At 45.4% G+C, this 21,092-nt stretch overlaps 1 protein-coding gene across 2 annotated transcripts in view; it reads right to left on the reverse strand.

Moving 5' to 3' along the window:
• Gatb (glutamyl-tRNA amidotransferase subunit B) overlaps positions 1-21,092 on the reverse strand; it is a 78,752-nt gene that overhangs the window by 30,670 nt on the left and 26,990 nt on the right. For both annotated transcript variants that reach the window (XM_015484475.2, XM_048813518.1), the window contains exons 3-9: positions 17,974-18,087; positions 15,353-15,551; positions 14,815-14,937; positions 7,306-7,419; positions 5,432-5,516; positions 4,244-4,288; positions 2,155-2,344 (exon numbers count right to left, since the gene is read on the reverse strand). In XM_015484475.2, coding sequence (XP_015339961.1) covers positions 2,155-2,344; positions 4,244-4,288; positions 5,432-5,516; positions 7,306-7,419; positions 14,815-14,937; positions 15,353-15,551; positions 17,974-18,087 — 870 coding nt within the window. The remainder of the gene's footprint in view (positions 1-2,154; positions 2,345-4,243; positions 4,289-5,431; positions 5,517-7,305; positions 7,420-14,814; positions 14,938-15,352; positions 15,552-17,973; positions 18,088-21,092) is intronic.

Raw genomic sequence — 21,092 nt, forward strand, 5'->3', positions numbered from 1 at the left:
AAACAAACCACCTCTTTCTGACGTGCTCCAGGTCTCAGTTGAGTCGTCGCCACCTCCGCGGGGCCCCCATCAGCTCTGTCACAATTTGCCCTGTGGGCTGGCTAGCTGTTGTATTATGTATGCATACATAAACTCTAAGGAGGCCAAAAAGGATCTTAAAAACAGTCTTTGTCCCTATCTCAGTACCTGCACCTAGGCAAAGCTAATAAAGTGTTGAACAAAATAATTGTAGGTAGGTTTCTCTTGACAGGCCCTTAAACTATTAAAATGCAGACTTGCTCGTTGCAGCACTAAGGAAAGACCTTACTGAAGGCTGACACCAGGTTTTGGTCCCATGAATGAAGACGGGGGCACAAACGGAAGTATGAGACGCCCGTGCCCTCACAGAACTGAAGCTCAGGGAGATGAGACAGCTGCTGTCCCCACAACACACCCATCGGGGCCAAGTGTGAGGATCCTAGAGATATCCTCATACACATACACACACTTTCACCCAGTGCCTTAGAAGAAAGAGCTGCGCTCCTGAGAGGAGGTTCCAAAAGGTCCTTTCTCTTCTCTTGTGGAGAAGGCTGATCTACAAAAGGATTCCTCTGCAGTATCTGCTGGCTTCTTCTCTATACTCAAGCAACCAAGCAAATGGCCAAGCAAAAACCTCGGCACATCACGCACTCCTAGAGGCCTGCCTCTCCAGCTAGTCAAAGCCTCTCTCTGAGAGGTAACGATGTCCTGGGTTGGGTGGCCTTGTGTCCCGTCTTCCCAGTCCCCACACAGATGGCAAAGAGCAATAAAATGCAGATCTGGAATTCAGCATTTACTCCAAGTGGGCTGGAAACTCAAGTGAGAAGATGAGGGGAGGAGTGTAAGACTAAAACTGGGGACTGCCACCTAACTTCAGGAAGAACAGGAGCCGTATGAGGCTCAGGTAAAAGGAGCTCTCTATGGGAAGCTGACGGACGGCTTCAGCCAAAGACCTGGCATTAGGTCTGCTGACGTGCTCCTCTGTGCTCAGCGACAGGAAGGCGGGCACAGTGCTTGCCTGGAGATGGTCAAGGAGATTCGCTAATGAACAACTGAAGCGCAGCGATGGAACCGCCACAGATGGATGACTAAGATGCAGGGCAGCCTGGAGGAGGCAGGGATCAAGTCCGCCTAAGGTACTGGCAAGAAACTGATGGTGCCTGATCTTTATTGGTAGTAAAAGAGCTTCTCGTGAGGCACCCTGGATGTCTCTCAAGGGAGCCAACTTACGGATGGTAAAGAGAAACAATCGCTCAGTAGACATTTGATTGCCTACCCTACTATAAACCTCTAGGTGCTGTTATTAAAAGATATAAATATGCACAGCCATACCGTACCACCTCCTATAGTTATTATTGGTTATTTATAAAAGCAAAAGTCCAGTTTCCACAGATTTTGCTGCTCCAAAAGATGACTGGGGCATATACCTTACTCCCTGAGAGCCACAGTCGCAAAACTTTCCACTTCTCCCTAACAGACAAGACAACGGTGACAAAATGCTCTGCTCACTGATGCTGTATCACTTTAACGTTGCCATAACAAAGAAAACCACAAAGCCCGAGTAGCTTTGAAAAGGATGGAAAATCCCTAAGCAGATCTCAATGGTGTCAGATTCTCTACTGGTCCCATTAGATGCATCCTCAAGCCTCAAAGGACTGATACTTTTAGTCACAGTTCCCAGCATTTTGTGGGGAATAAATGTTTTCTTCTACAATTGGTAAAACAACCGACTGACTTTTGAGAGCCTAACATCCTGCCAGACCCTGTCACGGTTCGATACTGTTAGACATCTAGAAACCCTATACATTGATTTTCCTTTGTCCTGCAGACACATGGGAAAACACTCATCCATAACATTTGGACTGGCTTCAAAAAGTCTCCACGGCTGCTGGGAGCGGCTGCTCAGTTCTACATGGGAGAAATGACTTAAGTGGGATTTGTTTTCTCTTCTGGTGCGGAGGAGCAGTCCCATAAAGGACAGTGAGCAAGGACACTGTGCCTCACTCTTCTCAGGGGCGTCTATCGTAGGAGTGAAGACGCCTGCCCACTTGCGACCAAGTGCACATGCAGGGGCCTCTCAGAACACCACCCTCTGCCTGCCCAGCCAGCTCGTTTCCGCCTCTGATCACCACCTACCAGTAACGTGAAGCTGTGCTCCGGCAGCAGCCCATACTGCTGGACGAGCTGCTCTCGGGTCACACTGGGGAGCTCCGGGAGCATGTCCCGAATCTGGTCAATGTTGATCACTTGCTGAGAGTCTGCACCTGCAGGCAGAGTCGTGCTATCGTAGAGTACCAGGGGAGGCAGGTTGGGCTCTGGCATAAACCTGGGAGGAGAGAGGAGACGGAACTGGAATCCGGAGTATCTGGATTGATTAGAACCACAGATCTACCACTGATAGGAATATTTCTGTGCCAGATGTTATGTTACTTGCAAACGATTTCTAATGTCCTATAACATCAATTCCCAGTTTCCCCGGAAAATCTTTGCACAGTGCTCACCAAGTGCCCAAATCACCAAGCCTGCCGTTCTCCATGCTCAGGAAGCAATGGTGAGTAAAATAAGCAGAATGCTCAGCCACATTCTGATTTATAACTGTGGACCATGTACACATTCATTAAGACACAGGCTGGAAACAACGGGACCAACTGAGAACAATTTATTAGGGAGAAAGATGACTTTCCCCTATTTTTAAATTCACACTATTTTTAGCAGTATTTGTGTAATAATGAAAAGTCAAAGGTGGGGGAGGGGACTGTTCCTTCTTGAGTGGGAGAAGAAATGAATGAATTTTGCCTAAATAAAATGTGGAAGCAAGAGGTAAGGGTGGGATGAACAGGGGAGCACAAGGTACTTCTAGGGCAGTGAAACATTCCATATGACTCAGTAATGGCGAATACATGTATTACACATATGTCAAAACCCACAGAGTCCATCACACTGAGAGGAAACCTTAATGTAAACTATGGACTTTAGTTAATAATAAGGTATCAATATTGGTTCCTTGCTATAACAAAGAGACCATACAAATGCAAGATGTTAGTAAGAAGAGACTGTGTCGGGCAGGGCACTGTGAGTAAGTGGGAGAACGCTGCACTTTCTACTCAATTCTGCCGTAAACCTGTAATTGCTCTAAAAGTTAATTTTTTAAGAACGTGGAAGCCTACCACTGTATATATGCATATGAAACAAAGATGTCCCTCCCTGCTGTTCCAGCACTGATGTTCTCTCTCTGCTCATAATTGTCAAAGGGTTTATATAAAAGCAGGAGAATGCAGAATAAATGGTGGCTTGAAGGTAATAGATTAGAAGTGCAAGCAACTCATCAAAATTCAATGTTAAAGCTCTGCTATGAATCAGTGTGATTTCTGAAGGCAAGAGGAAACCAAAAGGAGGCTTCACTGTCAGCTAACTTGAGGGACTGAGCAGAAGCCACTGTCCCAATTAAAAGGCAAACTCCATGCTCAGCAAGAAAACAGCATAAATACAGTAGGGAGCAACACTGAGGAACAAAGAGGGTTCCTGGGAAAAACAGGCTGCACCTAGAAGAGCACAATAATTAAACAACCTTGACTTTGACAGACACAGATGGGAGTCCTTGGGGCAAAGGCTACATCTGATCCTCACTGACAGCAACATCTGCACTTATATATCCTACGACTCACAAAGGAGAAGTGGGCTCATCTCAACAACACTGCTGCTTCAAGCCTCCACCTTGGCAATCTGCTAAACTCAATGGGAAGAAGCAAAAGTTCAATTTATTTTAAGCCTATCCTTATGATTTATTTGCAAATTTTCTACTGAACCAAACTTGTTTGTCAATGAAATAACATTGAGATTAGAAGGGAAATGCCATTAACATACACACCTCTTTTCATTTTTTTTTTCTCAAGCAACTTCAGAATTTGCTACTGAATGTAATAAGAGTAAAAATAGCCGAGGCCCCTACATCGACTTCTATCCTCTCAGCTCAACTGTACAGCTCTGACACAGGAGTGAACAAGGTCTTCCACAGTTGATCAGACCAGGCAATCTGAGGCTATCAAATCAGGAAAATGTAATTTCTTCTCCCAGGATCCACATAAAATAGGGAGTCTTGCTTCATTTTCCATCATGTAGTAAGTATTCCTAAAAACGCTCCAGGATCACTGTGTTCTTCTTCAAATGGATTTGAAATATGCTCCTAAGCCCAAATGTGTAAGTATATTGATATAAGGATAATCACCTGTAGTCTTGTTTTCCTTCTTTGTCTCTCATTGGCACAGTGCACCTACAACAGTTAAGGAAGACAATGTTGAACAAACACTGCATGCACACCGGCTAGCCTACATGCATAGGAGGGGTTTGCTATGGTCTGAGTCTTGTGTGAACCCAAAGGCCTATGTGTTAAAAAAAGGTGTGGTTCCCCCGTTTGGTGCTACTGGGAGGTGGTGGAAACTTTAATAGGTGGACCTAGTGGGAGGTCTTTAGATCACTGGAGGCATGTCCCTGAAGTGGACTATAGACTCCGGATCTCTTTCATTTTTTCTTCCCAGTCATGAGGTCAGTGATTTGCTTGACCATACACTCCCACCATGATGTATCAATAGGGTCAACCAATCATGGATCGACACACTATAACTGTGAGCCAAAATAAACCTTTTCTCTTCATAAATTGATCATCTCAGGTATTTGTTACAGTAATGGAAAAGTGACCACCACAGGGTTTCCTCTACCAATAAGGGATACAGGCAAATTCAAGTTCTTTAGCTTTCCATAGGAGACACCTGTGTGAATTCATGAAAACATAATAATAAATGGAATTATCTAGAAATATGATTTAAAATAAGAAGAAATGACTTCAATATTTCCAGAATTTTTTAAGGTGCTGGGGATGGAACAAAGGGCCTCATACATGCTGGGCAAGTTCTCTACCACTGAGCTATATCCCCAGACAATGTTTCCAGCTTTAAGCCGGCTCAAACTCTAGGCTTTTAAGCTTTTTTCAGTATTTTGCTTCAATCCTCAAAATTCTAAATAGGAAAATCAGGGTCAAAGTTACCTAAATAAACAAAAAGGCATGCCTATAATCAGATTTTAGCTTTCTTCTGTCTCTAGTTTAAGCTGGTAGAGGTCTGGTATACTATTTAAGGAAGCAAAGATTCTGACCACAGAGCAGGTAAGCTAGAATAAGAACAGGTCTAGGACCTAAGACCAAGCATTCTGGTATAGGTCTGGGTCAGTTTAAAATTCTCAAGGGTCCGGTAGGGCATATATTAATCCCTGTAGGGTGCATTGTTCTAATTTTACTGATGAATAAAGCACATAGCAGAAACCTAAGGGCCTTCCTCAGGAACAGATGTTTGGTTTGTGACCTAGCCCAGATCCCAGGGCCCACCTCACTGGGGTCAAGATGATATCAATGCGAACTCACCCCAGCTTGCAGTCAAATGAACGAGTTTCATTCAGAATTTTACCTCCAGTCTCAAGTTCATTGATTTGCCTCTGAATTTCATAGTCTATAAAAAATATAAAAAGAATTTAGTATCATCTTTTGATTGTATTTTTTATCCACTATGGAAATAAATCTTCCCTTAATTCCCCCCACCGCACCTCTTTCCTTGTTTAAATTCACACCCTTTGAATTGAACTGCTACATAATAGAAGCAATACCAGAAGATGCCCATTTTTATTCCACCTCTCCCCCACTGGAATGCTCTTTGAATGACATGAAATTATGGCTAAAAAGCCCAATGCAGGCAGAAAAATCATCATGGAAAAATTACAGGATTGGAGAGTGAAGCTCAAGACAGCAAAGCTTTGGTTCTTCCACTGAGCTGGTAAAATTCTTTCTGACTGCTGCTCCAAAGGACACTTCATATGACAAAAGAAGAAGGCTCTTTCGTAACTGATTAGGGATGAATCTACTTAAAACATGGTGGCTTGTTTTTTTAGGTTATCACTGACACTTCTTGGAACCACAGGATCTAGAACAGTTCCTGGCCCAAGGTGAAATGGAACTCTCTTTTGTTGGTTCCAAGCTTCCCATTCAAATACATGGGTTACAGACATGAGTTTCCCCGACTTGCACCTTTGGCGGCTTCAGAAACATGGTCATGTCCCCTTTTAGAGACAGAAGAGTTCATCCTCTTTAGCCTGTCTTCACATGGGGACCTTCCCTTTCTCTTCCCCCTCCCAGAAACTATTCCCTTGGCCATTTTTAATGTCTTTTCCCTGAACTTCTGTAGATGCATGAATGTCTTTATGGAGTCTGGGTGACCATCTGAGTTCGGGATGGAAGGTTTTATACAAAACTGGAATCACCTTTTCTGTATTGTTTCTGATATTTTGCTTGACACGACTCAGGATTCTACTAAACATTTTGGGGCAACAACATTCTGGCAATGTGTTTTGTCGTCTTGTTCCTTGTGCACATTTGAGGGATGCACTTTGAATTCCTTTCCCTCCTTCTTGTTGTGTTGGGCTTTAAAAAAAATATTTTTTGTCTACAAGATGTCTTCCCCTGTGACTCAGTCATCAGTTTCTATGGGAGTGCATAGATGTCTATCCTGATAAGCTATTTCAATAATTATCAGACATTTTTCCTCAATGAAATGCCCACAGTGTGCTCTAGTAAGACCAATCTTGATTGTACGGGCACAGAGAATCTATTAGTTGAAAACAGTAAAGAGCAGAAAAATATACTGAGCCATTATGTCATTTCACAGCCAATCTAAAATGACCACATATGAGTTCATAAATTCAAACCATGGCCAATCTAAAATGAACTTGACTTTATAAAGAGTATGATTACACGGTAAAACATGGCAACAAGAGCCTGTGAATCCTCCCCTTGGGAGGTGAGTCTATTTCCCTCCACTTGAGTCTGCTTTGAATTCAATATGCTCTGAATATATTGGAAGTGATACTGTGAGAGTTCTAGAGCTTAGGACTCATATTGCTTTGAGGCTTCTGCCTCCATTTTTCTGGAATGTTCCAATGGTAAATGAGAAAGCCTGGGCCAGGCAAGTGAAGGATGGAAAGCTATATGGATAGAAAAGCCTGGTGGACACCCAGCACCGAGGCCCCTACGTGTGAATGAGGCCATCTCAGATCCCCTGTTTCAGCTGACCTATTGGTTTTGCACAGCTACGGGAGCAAGCAGAGGAGAAATGGAAGAACCAACCAGTGCACAGAACTGAAAATCAAAGGGGTTACTGAGTGAGTCACTAAGTTCCAAGAGGTTTGTTGTGCAGCAAGAGAGGACCAACACAAAGCAAAACAACAGGAACAACAGCTGATATTCACCTATGGCTTTGGCCAAGAACCTGATGCTGTTGAGATTCTTCACTTCGGTTCGGATGCCCAGGGGTTCCCCAGGGTGATGCACAGATATATTGGCATCCACTCTCAACTGGCCCTCTGGAAGGAGAGAGAAAAGACAACTCTGGAGAAATTCTGTGAGGCAGCGCTGTCTTCTGAAGGCTGGTGGATGTTGAGGTAAACTACGTCTATATCCACGTGCTGCCTAGTCACAGCAACCTCACGTTGCAGAGGACACAGCTGGTCCTGAAGAAAATGGCTGGTTCTTCTGTTCACTTAACAGCAGGCAGAATCAGTACTGAGGCATCTGAGGGGTGGACCCCTCAGGGGTTCAAGTGCCTGTGTATATAGATGTGTACTAACGCACACTCAGAAGAGAAGTTCTGAATACACCAGCTGGGAGTCTCTAACATTTTCTGTGCTAAATAAGAACACTATTAAAATGGAGATTTACTCTGCAGTTTTATTATGAAGTTTTTTTTTTTTTTTTCCAAGTGTCAGAACTGGGGTTGGGAAAAAAGCCTCTAAAATCATTATCTGAAAACACTACACTGCACTCCAATGCAGTGTGGATTTCTCACAGCGATTCCAGGAGATTTATAAGACAGTCCTTGAGAATTTACAGCTCAAGGGCAAGAGCTGAAACCTGGGCTTTCTCCCTCCTCCTCCCTCCAGGTACTGTAATAATCTCTTCTTCCCACAAACATGGCTCCAAAGCCTTCCTGATTCTTTAAGGATTTGCTGAAGGGGAAAGCAGAGCTGTTATGAAGTCATGGGGGGTGTCCGTGGTGGGACCAAGGGGCTGACCCCACCCTGGGAGGACCTACTCTGCCCCTTAAAGGCCCTCCCCTAAAGAAGCAGGTGGTTGTGGAGAAGACTAAAGGCTTCTGAGGAAGAAAAGGGGACAAAAGTCTAAGACAAACAGATGAAGATATGAAATAATTACGTCGAGTACCTTACAAAGTAAAGCTCAAATACTCTGTTCTCCAATTTCACTTACAACACTCAGAACAGGAAGAAGACAAAATGCTGGATTTTCGTTTCCTAGGTGGATTTTTAAGATGGGATTTTCTGTGTTGCCCAGGTGGGCCTTGAACTCACGATCCTCCTGCCTCCACCTCCTGAAGAGCTGGGATTGCAGGTGTGTGCCATGATATGCCCAGTTCCTAGACAGGTTTTTAACTTAAAATGTAATCTGCAAATTTGAGTGCTTCAATGGCCTGAATAAATTCACTTCCCAAGGTTCCACATGAAAAGTGTAGTAAAATAATAAAAAAACTGAAAATAAATTCCATGCCAAGAAAAGGTGACCTTTGGAATGGCTTAATCCTGCACCAAGGGTGAGAGTCCCAGCTGCCCGCTGCTGCCCCTTCTCTCCCACCCTCACAGAACGGGAAGAGCTCACCCACTTTCTGGCTCCAAGTGCCTGAAAAGATGCCTTTCTGCTCAGGAACTACTCTAACCGTATCTCTAGCACTGACCTCTCAATGTTTTTATAAAAATCCCACAGCCCCTTCCTTATTTTAAATCCCCTTTTGAACAAGTTGTGCTCTTCTGAGTCTCAAATCCTGCTAGGATAGGACCTTGAAGTCCCCTTTCTCTTCCATCTTCTTTGCCCCTTACATCCAAACTGCCAATCAGATCCTACCAGGTCCTGCCTCCAAACAGTCCCTGGATTTGTCACTTCCTCTCCATTTCCACTGCTGCCACCTTGCCCGAGGTCTTGGAACCTCAGCGGAAGTTATGGGATCACGTCCTGACTCTTTCACACAGCAGTGCCCCCGTCCAGTCGCCCAAGTGTGACCACAACTTCATCCTGCGACACTGTGGCTTTTTCATCGCTCGGTCACTAACTTCAAGCACAATGGCAGTTCCCATTGGATCATCTCGTCTCCTCTCGGTACTCAGGAGCCCTCACTTGATCTGCAGGTGGACACAACCCACATCTGCCCACCTTTTGTTCCATGGGAAAGCTCCCTTGCAGCCAGGGGAGCCTTTGTGCACTACCTCCCGTCTACATCAGCGGCACACACTCAGTACCACTGCTCCTGTCCCCCTCCCCGACCTCGGTTCATCCTTCTGAACTGTTGCCACTGTAGTGTTACCCCCCTCTACTCCACCTTACTGGACACCTCAGCAGCATGTGAGAGAACAACTCAGCCTTCCTTCTCGAAATATCCTCCGACCTCATCGGTAAGTGAGCCTCTACTGGCAGGGCCTCCAACCTCAGAATACACACAATCTATACCACGAAGCTGAGCCCATTTCGAAGTAACCTTCTCTTTAAGACCAAAATGGAAGCTCCCTGAGGACCAGGCCAAATTTTAAGGCCCCTGGTGCTCTCTCAAGGAGATGGCTCTCTCACTTATCCCTCTCCCAGTCAGTCACCGACCTCTTCCTCAGCGCTCCTTCCGCTGTGTACGTGGGTAACAGCTTTTCTCACTAAGAAAACAAACAAAAGCCCAAACCAGGTTCTTCCGAGCCCCCGTCTCACCCCACCAGCCATCCAGCCTGTTTCTGTTTCCTTTTCAGCAAATCCTCTTCAACAAGTTTTGTCACGAGTGTCGTCTCCATTATCCCACCTCCCACCTACTCCCAACCCACTTTTGTCCCCACCTCTGTGAAAATGCCCTTGTCGGAGGCACCACCAACTCTCTGGCTGCCAAATCCAGGGAACGCAAGGCGTGTTTGTCTTCACCTTTCTGGACACTCAGCAGCACACGACAGAGCAACTAATCCTTCCTTCTCGAAATATCTTCCGACCTCAGCTCCTATGGCCTGACCCTCTTGGTTTTCCTCCTGCCTCCCTGGACATTCTATTTCGATTTCATTTTCTGGTGCCTTCTTTTCTAAACTCTTCTTAACTACACTTCTCCGCAGGGGTACATGGAGTCAAATGTCACCTAAATTTCTCTCTTCAGCCCAGTCCTTTCCTCAGACTGCTACACTAGTCTTGCGGGCATTTCAATTGCCAACCCCTATTTGTCCCTTCACAAGGACACTTTTGTTCTCAGCTTTCGACTTCAGACAATACCACCACCTACATCCTTAAACTCCCTTGAGGTACCCTTGCTTTCTTCGGTTAGCAGATCTTCTACACGGGCCTTTAACGGAAAAGTCACTCCAGAAACCACCTTGAACCCACCCCTCTCTACCATCACTGCCACCAGCACCGTCAAACCGCCTCATCTTCCATCTGAACTACCACCAGCACCTGTGAACTGGTCTGGGTGTCACTCTCTCCTTCTGGAATCCACTTCCCACAGAGCAGCCAGAGTAGTTTTCTAAAACATTAATCTTACTACGATGTCACTTCCTTGCTTGGAAACCTTTCAGTGATTTCCCTTGCACTCGGACAGAAATCGAAACTTCTCGCCATGACCTGTAATCGGTCCCTTGCCAACTTTATAGCCATCTCTAATGCCATTGCTCCTTCTGCTTTTCCTACAGTGCCCTCTGTCACCTTGGGCACCCCAGGGCGTATTCTGAGCTCTTTTACACCTCAGGCCCTTGGCCACAGCTGTTTCCCCAAAATGCTTATCTCCCAGCTCTATGTGGCTGTGCCTCGAGTCATTCTTCAGGCCTTAACTCAATGCCACCTTCTCTGAGGGAACCTAAAAAGCAACACTGTCACTTTCCAATGTTATTCTGAACCACACCACCTCATTTATTTCCTTGAAGCACTTATCACTGTAATTACTGTGTTTTATCTGTTAATGTCCTGGTGTCCCCATGAATATAAGCTCTCTGTGGCAGGAACAAGGTCTTTCTCAGAACCCAGAGATGGGGCTGGCACATGGTGCTTGTTCGGTGTTCAACAATGAATGCCAACACGCTGTTATCTTCCTGAGCAATGAGTAAGCAGGCTGGCCTCCATCTCACCGTAGGCTCCTGACAGGTTCTAAGATTCTGACTGAGCAGGACTCATCAACAGTTGGACTCCTCTGAAAGGCCCATTCAGCTCAAAGGCAAACTTCCATCTATAACCAGCTCCGCTCAACCAAATCTCCATACCTGGGAGACAACTTTTTTTTTTTTTTTTTGAACTCCGGGAACCCTGAATTACTCACTTGCTTTTAAAAAGGAAACCATCTTTCACAATTTAGAATTCTAATTTGGAAGAGGAATAAAAGCATGAATTTTAGTTTCTTCCAGAGAAGACCACACTACATAAATGTCTGAGAGGAATCATTTAGTATCCTGCGGTGTTGAAAGAGAGTTCGCGAGCCTAGATTCAAATACAGTATCAAACATTAACAAAAGACACTCTATCCAGAGAAGACAAAATACCTTTTAAACAAATTAAGTTAAATTGCCTCAAGTGCATGAGAGCCTTACCAGGCAGGTTTACTTCAATGCATTCTGTCCCACAGAGGGAGGGCCTTCATTCACTCATCATGAGAATGTTACCAAGCTCAATTTCTGTCTTCCAAAGGCAGAGAGATTTGTAACAGCAAAACTAAAATACTATACCACTGAGCACAGTGATAGAGTGCAGTTACATATTTTTTTCTAAAACACATTCACACAACAGAAATACAACATCACGACAGAAAACTGTTTCTGCAAACAGCAGGGACTCCAAGCTTTGGTAGGAAGGTCTGTCAAGCTATCTCATTCTGGTTGCTGAATACTCCCCAATACTTTAATAACAAGATTTAAGAAAAAAAGTATGCACGCACACATATAAAATGCTGTAATTTCCCCCCAGTGCTAGTGATAGAACCTAGGGCCTCGCCCATGGTAGACAAATGCTCTACCACTGAGGTACATCCCCATGTGAAAGGGACCAAATTCTACTGAACATAGTTCACAATGCATACCTCAACCAAAAAATGTGGTGATTCCCTAACAGCAATCCTATTTATTTTTGTTAATAGAGCATAGGCACTTACCCAGCACTGTGTGTTCCCCAGGCCCTCTGCTATTTCATATACACTACTACATTAGCTCTCCATAACCTGGCTTCCACGACAAACCGACTAAGACAGCCCCGGGGCATTTCAGACTTAGCATTTCCAAAATGGAACTCCAGATTTCCCCCGTAAAGTCACTTCTCTCATGCAGCTGCTCCAATTCCACTCAAGGCCTCTGTCAGCTTCCTGTCCTTTCTGGTTTCTTCCATTCACTTTCCACACACCGTTCCTTGGGGATACCTTTTATAAAAGTGGAAAGTGAGGCACAGAGAAATCAGAAAATTTGCTCAGGTTTCTACTATGAGAAGCTGTGGGACAGGACTGCAGCCCAGGTCCGGGACCTTAGAGCCCTTAGCACTCGTGATCTGCTCCTCTGGCTACTCCCCCAGTGGGTATCTGTGGCAGTCTCGACACTGCCGTGGTGCTTAAATAAAGATCTTCTGGAGTCGTCACCTGCGCTCAAATCCCAGCTCACGTGCTTCTTGTGAACCCTGGGCAAATAACCCCACCTAACCCTGTAGCTGACCTGTACCACAGGTAAGGAATGTCTCAGGAATGTTGTAAAGAGATGGTATGACAATTTTTAAAAATTCTTAGTGAACTGGTGAGCATATTTTAAATATTCCAACTGGTAGATACTACTATTGTTGAAACACTTAGTAGGTCTACTTCTACACACGTGCTGTCTGAGAAGGAAATGACTTGGAAATGGCTTGAACTGGTTCATGTTCTTTAATAAAACTATCAGGAACTCAATCACAACCCAGAGCAGCGGAGGCCTCATTCCAGAAGCACCGTGTCCGCTGGTCTTCACTGCCACCTCTTCTTTAGGGTGGCCCTAGGTACCCAGGATGCAGTCTCCAGTGCTGACACAGGGGTCCTAGGGTAGTGGGACAGAAGGATGAGCCGAGGAGTCAGGGCTGACACAATCTACCAGGAAGCCGGACTCCAGCAGACTGCAGGCAGTCCCCGACTCCCCACAGCCTTCAGAACAACCAAAGCCACTCGGCTGCTGTGCCGGAAGCAAAGCTGCTGGATTTGTGTTTAAAAGAAACAAAAAGTGTCACAACAAATGAGATTTAATGAACATGCTCAGCTGTCACTGACTCACAAGTTCTTGCCGTTATGGTTTATCTCTTGGCAAGGACCCAGATGGGACTATTTCTCAGCTAACAGGTGGCCTGTTTATTATTCCACAGGGTTCACAAGAATCACAGTGATTTTGAAGAAGAATGGAATAATAAAAACTTTCTTAAAGCAATAGAGAATCAATGCTTAGCGCATTAATGGATAACCATCCAACCTGCCCATATTTCATATATGTTTTGTGGGTAAAAATGTAGCATGAGTGATAAATGGAAAATGGAGACTTCTTTTAACTCTCAGTCTCATTTCTATAAAGGAAATGTGTAGACAGCTAACCTTTATGTAATTCAAATTTATGGGGCTCTGTGTTTCTAGTCTTTGGCTTAAGATGATAGCAAATAAGCAAGTGCTGTCTCCAGACTTGACTTGTACCAAAGCTTTGATGGTACCCTCTATTGCTTGTATGTGACAAATGTGGCATTACAAATTCCAAAGGCCTTCTATAACATGCAAATACATCATGAAACATGATAAGGGTGTTAACAGTACTATGGACCAACAGAGAGAGGAATGTTATCACTGGTGGTGTGTGCCATAGAAGACCACGACTGTGCATTCAGATCCTGTATTCAGTCAGGGAGTGCTTGGAGGCTGGGAACAGAAAATTGGGAAGAAACCATGGGAGAGATTAGCTTTCAGTAATTTAAGGGAGGGCAAAGGAGCAAGGGCTAAGGGAGTTGAGCCACCAAGACACTGAGCTTGCCCCAAACTTGTGATTTATATCCAGTTTTCAAACATTTAAAAGGGACAGTTTCTTTCCTTCCCAAGGGTATAGGTGTTTATTTTGTTGCTTGAGTTTCCTACTTTACTTCTACTGAAATTAAGTCAGGGTAAAGCTTTATGTAGTCATAATCTGGGCCAACAGCCAATATTATTTGGCTTTGGTTGCACATGGATGGAAACTGTTTTTTTAATAATTATTTTAATTGTACAAATTTATGGAGTAGTGTGTTAATTTGACACATGTATATAGTGTAATAATCAAATCAGGGTAGTTGATGTTTCAGGGGTGAAACTTCTACAAAAAAAGGAAAAGAAACAGATCCCCCTGTCCAAAAGTAGCAACTATTTATATCTATACAGAACTCAGGAATTATTCTTGTGGCACGGTATCTTCTTTCTGGGAAAGATGAAACTGTTTAAACACATTATTTCATGAGTCCTCATGGTTTTGATGTAAGAAGCTGGGAGAAGACACCTTCTCCTGTGCTCATGTTCACTGGCTTGCATTACCGCGCTGCTGTTACGTATGTGTTTATTTTTATTTGAGGCTCAGAAAAGAATCCAAGCTGGTGGGGAGCCGGTGGGCAAAGGCTGAAAATGGGATGTAAACTATATTATAACTGATGGCAAAGAACAAAACTCAGAAGAGGCCCAGGAAGCAGAAAGCAAGATGGCACAGACAGAGGGACAGTGCCCCTGTGGCTCCTACCTGCCATGTTTGCCTGGCTGGTCCCCAGGGTTTGAAGTATCAGCTGCAGCTCCCTGACGACTGCTGCGGCCTCTTCTCCACAGGACAGGTCGGGCTCCAGGACCACTTCCAGAAGGCCGACTCCTACCAGAGAGAGGCAGAGTCAGCCTGCCTGTGGTTGGCCAGTCCATCAGCAGACAAACCAGGCAGAAGTCTCCGGGGAAGCCTACATTACCAAAGGGCTCTCGAGGTGGTTCTGGCCTTGAAATTGTTCCTCCTTCCCCCACATATACTGACTCCTAACTTTGGCTTATTTCTTTTAACATACATCCAGCTGCAGGGTCCGTGACTGGGTAGGGAAGTCTGCTGACTTTCGGGGCGGCCCAGAAGTGCTCACAGCTTGGGAGCTGTAACACCAACACGAACACTTTGCTCTCCATCAGCCAGGCCCCTCTGCCTGCTTTCTCAATTGGTTTTGGAAAACTCCAGAAGGGAAGAAAGGTGTCTAACACCCAAGGAGCCAAGAGGCTGGAAGGAAAGACTGAAGCACTGCGCCTACCTGCCCTGTTCAGATCAATGAGCGTCTGGGCCCTCAGGTCATCGTGAAGGCTCTTGCCGCTGTCCTGCTCCAGCTGGATCTGCTTGATCCGCACCCTCTTGGAGACCAACTGACCCCGCTTCTTCCCTACACAGACGCTGTAGGCCAGGCTGCCATTCGCAGCGATCGGGAGCCTCTGCTGGGTAATTTGGTAGCCCGCCTGCACTCAAAGACACATGCGTTACACTCACTAGGCCAGAACCGAGAGCTGGGATCCAGGTGACTATTCCTTTTACTGTCACACAGCTAAAGGCTTATGTGAAACCAAAGTGAAAAACAACAAAAAGAAGAAAAAAAAAAATCATTTATGCACTGCTGCCGTAATTTAGCCTGGCTTTTCCCATCACTCCCTATCCTCCCCTCCCCAAACCCCTCACAAGAACACCATAACAGTGCAATTAACACCACCAGACCCATCTTCCTTACGGAAAGCCATTTGGGGGAATAACAATAATTTCATTGTTGGGGCCCCTAGAAAGAATTTATTGTTTTCATTTAGCTCATTAGCCTAAACCCTGCGTCTCATTACCAGGCGCTGTCAGGCCGTCCCTATTAGTGAATGCTGGCTGTGCATTCTCGCTCTCTACTCTCAAGGGGATGACAGCGGTGGTCAGTGTGTTTAAGCTTGCTTTGGTTCTGCTCTTTCAGCTAACCAATAATGCCAGCTGCCCTCCCTGACCCAGCTTCCCTCTCTCGAGCCAGAAAGAGCTGTGACGCTCACGCTCAGCAAATGGAAAGCACACAGTACCCAAATACTGATGGATGGTGCAAGGACTCTGGCACCTCCTTCTGAGTGGAAAGGAAGAATTATTCTCAAATGCACACGTGCATCAACACACACTGAAGAGACCACAGGTCAACGCAGAGAACTGAGGCAGAGCAAAGAATCGTAGCTACATCATCTGTAGCCCTCGCTTAGTTCTCAGTAGGTTCCACTCGTTTAATCCCACGACATCCCTAAGTAGCACAAGGCACAGAAGGGTTAAGGGCCTTGCCTAAAGCCACATGCAGATCTAGGAAGTCTCAAGGTCAACATGTGAACTTGGTGGTTTGGCTCCAGAGTCTGACCTCCTCTTCACTAGACCAGCCAGCAGTCTGTAAACTTTAAATGAATCGGAAATATCAGGGGCTTGTCAAAGCAGTGTGCTTGGTGATATCGCAAAGGTTCCTGATTCAGTGGGTTAGGGTGGGGCCTGAGAATTTATATTTCTAACGAGGTCCCAAGAGATACTGATGCTGGTGCTCAGGAACCACACATTGAGAACCCTGCAGGAGGCTAATTCATTTTCTATGCTAAGATAGGAAGTCTCAATTTATAAAACTAAACTCTGGGGAAGGTAAGCTGGAGAAAATATAGGATGCCCCTGTTCAATTTGAATTTCAGGTAAACAATGAATACTTTTTTAGTATAAATATGTCCCACACAATATTTGGCAACAGCAGTTGTGATTATATGACCCACCTGGGCCAGAAAGAACAGAAGGCCATAGATAACCAAAACCTCTCGTTTTCATCATATATTGCTCAGGCTCCCACCTTAACCAAAGTGGCCGTCATTCTTGAAAGATGAAGAAATGGGGACTAGAGATGTAGCTGAGTAGTAGGGTACTTGCCTACTACTCCACAACCCTGGGTTCAATCCCCAGCAATCACAAAGAAGAAATTCAAACCAGAGCAGAGCTTGCTAGAAGGCTGGAAGGTTGGCAGCCCAGGGGAGGCGGGTGACTACATTGCAGTGTTCTGGTCCTATTTTATTTTTTATTTACTTCTCCTCCTGTCTCTGCCCACTACACAACAAATCACCCCAACCTTCAGGTCAAGGAGAATGACCTGAAGAGGTGAAGCAACCTTATCTCTAGTGTTTTGCATGGTCTAGGGGAGAGCTAGACTTACTATTGGAGGCTCAGATCAAATGACACATTATTTTGGGAAACCCACTCCATGTTTCAGTTTTGTTCCAACTCTGAATTAGGAAAAAGTGGCTTTCACTCACACTGGACGCACTTAAATAAAAATCTAATTTTAAGGAAAAGGCAGGTAAATACCAAGTTTATTGCTCAGCCAATTTCTGTTGTTCCTACAGCTTTCTGGCTTGTGGTTCTGCTTACTACTGTTCACTTACTTGCTCCGTGTGAGATGACAGAAATGTCCCCAATAGCCATCTTACTGAGAGCTTCAACTTAAGAGAGAGCGGCTCTGGCAATATCTGTGGTCTGTGGTGGGCACCGACCAGTGCATCTGCCACAGGGTCAGCCTCTGTCCTGCAGGCAATTAGCACCAAACACCACGGTGGGGCTGCGCCTGACAACACTGGCTTCTCCTAGTCCCCATTCAATTATGAATGAGCCACCAGAAGCATGAGGCTAAGCAAGGAGTCAGCAATCAGGACAATTGCATCCAATCTAGTAAACATCAGGGGGCACCTGCCTTCATCAGGGCCAGCCAGAGCTCCCCGCTGGGATGGACAGAGCGCTGATTGAAAACATGAGCGGGTAGCCTTCTCTCCCTGGCTTCAAACCCCGCAAGGCAGGGCTGGCCCAGCTCTGAGAACTTCCAGGGGGTGGATCACAAAGCATACTTACTGGGAGGTCTGCATAGAAGTAGTGCTTCCTGTCAAAGGAGGACTTCTTGTTTATGTGGCAGTTCAGAGCCAGGCCTGTCATCACTGCAGCTTCGACACACCTCCTGTTGAGAACCTACGGAAAAGCCACACAGGAGCTCCTTTCAGAACCAGAGCCAGCTGAACCAGCGCTTCTCCTTCACACTGACATCCTCCCTGAATATTCAACTGGGCCCTTCCATGGGCATTAGCTCCGGTTCTCTATGTGGGCAGCTCCGATTCACAAGCTGTCTGTCTGCAAACCAGGAAAATGGTACAAAAAATAAAATGCACACAGTGTGGGCCCACTGGGGACCCTTTGCCCCAATTTCTGCTGTTAAAGTTAACAGAAGAGTCCTAGAGAGGCTTAGTAGAGTGGATTACTTTGTGACTAACCCACCCACTTCTGTAAACAGAACACGGAGCCTGTCAGACCCCCACAGAGGGTCCAGAGGCAGCTCAGCAAACCACCTGGATGAGATCTGAACTGGAAAGGCCCAGGTGGGACCCAGGAGACTGACAGGTGTTTATTTACCGACAGAGAAAGAATGAACTTCTGAGAACTACATTTCCTCCAGGGCTGGGAAAGGGGCACCCGTGGCCTCCCAATTTTCAACGCAGGCCTGGCCAGCTCCCTGACTGGGGCTCTGACTGGCAGTGTACCACATGGTTGACTCCCTCATGCTGCTCGGCTTTGCAGGGGCCCATGGAAGTTCCCTGTGAACCCACCCTGAACCTCTTTCAGGAGTGAAGGACCCAAAAAAAGGTAGCAAACATCCCAGCCCCAAAGGACATGAACAGCTTTAGGAACTTTGGGGTCTGGAAGTAGGTAAACGACTAGAGAACATGGTAGAGGAGAAAGAGCCCATCAGCAATCAGGACTCAGCCCACTTCTGCTCTGGATATCCACGTTATTAGGAACCTCAGTTTCCTCATCTCTGAATCAGGGATTTGATATCTACCTTGAGGAGTAGATAGTATACTAGCTAGTCATGGAGACTCAATAAATTGTTCATTTCCCATTCTACTTTGGGAAAATTTGTGAAGATGTTGTGCTTGCAATGAAATATATTTCTATGTTTTATTACAGTATTTATGGTGTTCTTTAGTAAATTGAGCACTTATATGTAATACTGTAATGCATATAATAGACATATATCGTACAATAGTAATTATATCTATTACTTAAATAGATAAGGCTTTCCAGTGAAGCAATTTTCATATCCATTATTTTATTTTATTCTAATCTGTAAAGGAGTTAGTATTATCCCAATATTCCAATATTTCAGACAAAGAAAATAAAGACCTAGAGAGACTACAAGGCTTGCCCAGTTGGCAAGCTCTGAAGCCCACATGTGCCCTTGCCTAGGTGACAAGCAGAATCCCTGAGGTCTGGGGACTGGTTCTCTGTGCTGAGATGATGAGTGCTGACTGATCACATGCAGATTTTTAAAAAATCTTTAAGACCTTTATTTTATTTGTTGAGTTTTATGTGGTGCTGAGGATCGAACCCAGGGCCTCACACATGCTAGCCAAGTGCTCTACTACTCAGTCACAACCCCAGCCCTGATGACACACAGATTTAAAAGCAAACTTAGTTGCATGACAAACTAAGAGAAGCCTCCACTTGCTGCAATATACAACCCCCCAAAGGAAACCCACAAAAACCTCCCCACTATGACAACATCACACCCCTCTTTTTAGGAACCCAGGTTACAAATGGAGGGAGCCCTCTCACAGCTTCTATTCCAAGTTCTTCCTTCTGGGCCTAATAATGTCGTCAGTTCTGCAGTAATCAAGGTTTTCGAGGAGAGGTGTGCTGGGGAGCAGGGTGCTCTCGTTATTGATGTCTTCACTTGACCGATGTTTGGTATTTCACCAAGTGGTTGTCATTACAAAACAAACAGAGCTGTGGAGAATCCTGTCAAACCCCAGCCTGGTGCCTGGGGTCCGCGATCCTGAAGCTCAAGTCTTGGCTCTGAGCTCTGCAGCTTGTGACTCTGGGACTCCCTGCCTGCACCACACTGGCTTTCTCACTCCCAGAGCTTTTCTGACCGCCACTCTCTCAATTTGTCCCTTTGGGGCTACGCTGTGTCCTCCTTCCAAGCATGAAGAGAGCCCGGGTCACTCTGTTTGTTTTTGAGCACGCAAAACAAACTGCCCATGCCTGGCACCAGGAGGGAGCTGCGAGTCGTAGGTGATCACAGACTCTCACTGTGCCCAAGTACATGCAAGTGCCCAGCACTTGATAAACCATCAATTTCCAAAGAAAAAGAATGCAGTAAAACACACAAACATTCGAGCAATATTGAATATACTTTAATCTTTTTTTGATGATTTAGAAGGCTTGAAGTACTTCAGGGTCAGAATTATAAGCATCAATCATTGCCACGCTGCAGGTGCACAGAGGGGCTAGTAAACAGAGGGCCAGTTAAAAGAATGCCAAGAAACAAGAATTTATTATGATCTTAGTCAAGCTGCCTGTGACAGATGGAGGTCCAGGTCAGCATGTTCTGAGGACAGGATGCCGAGCTGGAAAATTCAACTTGGTCTGTCTAAAACATTTCTTGAGTGTCTACAATGTACTAAACATTAGGGATCCAGAGATAAATTGGACTCTGTCCCTGCCCTCAATGAATCTGCAGTGGTGATATGAACCTGCTGCCTTTCCAACACCCTTTTCAAGCTCATCTTCCACCAGAGTGATCTTGCTAAAAACGCACCTTGTGGTAGGTATTTTATTGCCGGAAGTCGCTCAATGGCCCCCAGTGGCCCCATGATACAGTCGAGCTCTTGGATGGTCTAACTCTGTCCTCTGTTTTAAATGTCATCTCCTCCTGTGCCCCCGCCCACACCCCAAAGGTCCAGTTCTCCCACACAAACTACACAGACCTCCTGACTCTCCATGTCCTTGTTCCCTTCAAAATCTTACTGAGATGTCCCCACCTCTGCGAAGCCATCATTACTATGCTTCCCAGGTACCTTTTCTGTCTGTACAATTCCATCTGCGCTGTTCACAGTGGACTGAATCTGTTCAGATATTTCTACACAATTATAAGTCTCACGAGGATAAGAACTGTCTGTTCATCCCAATACAAATGG

This window comes from Marmota marmota, unplaced genomic scaffold (assembly GCF_001458135.2).
Source record: "Marmota marmota marmota unplaced genomic scaffold, marMar, whole genome shotgun sequence".
In the NCBI taxonomy this organism is placed as follows: Eukaryota; Metazoa; Chordata; class Mammalia; order Rodentia; family Sciuridae; genus Marmota; species Marmota marmota.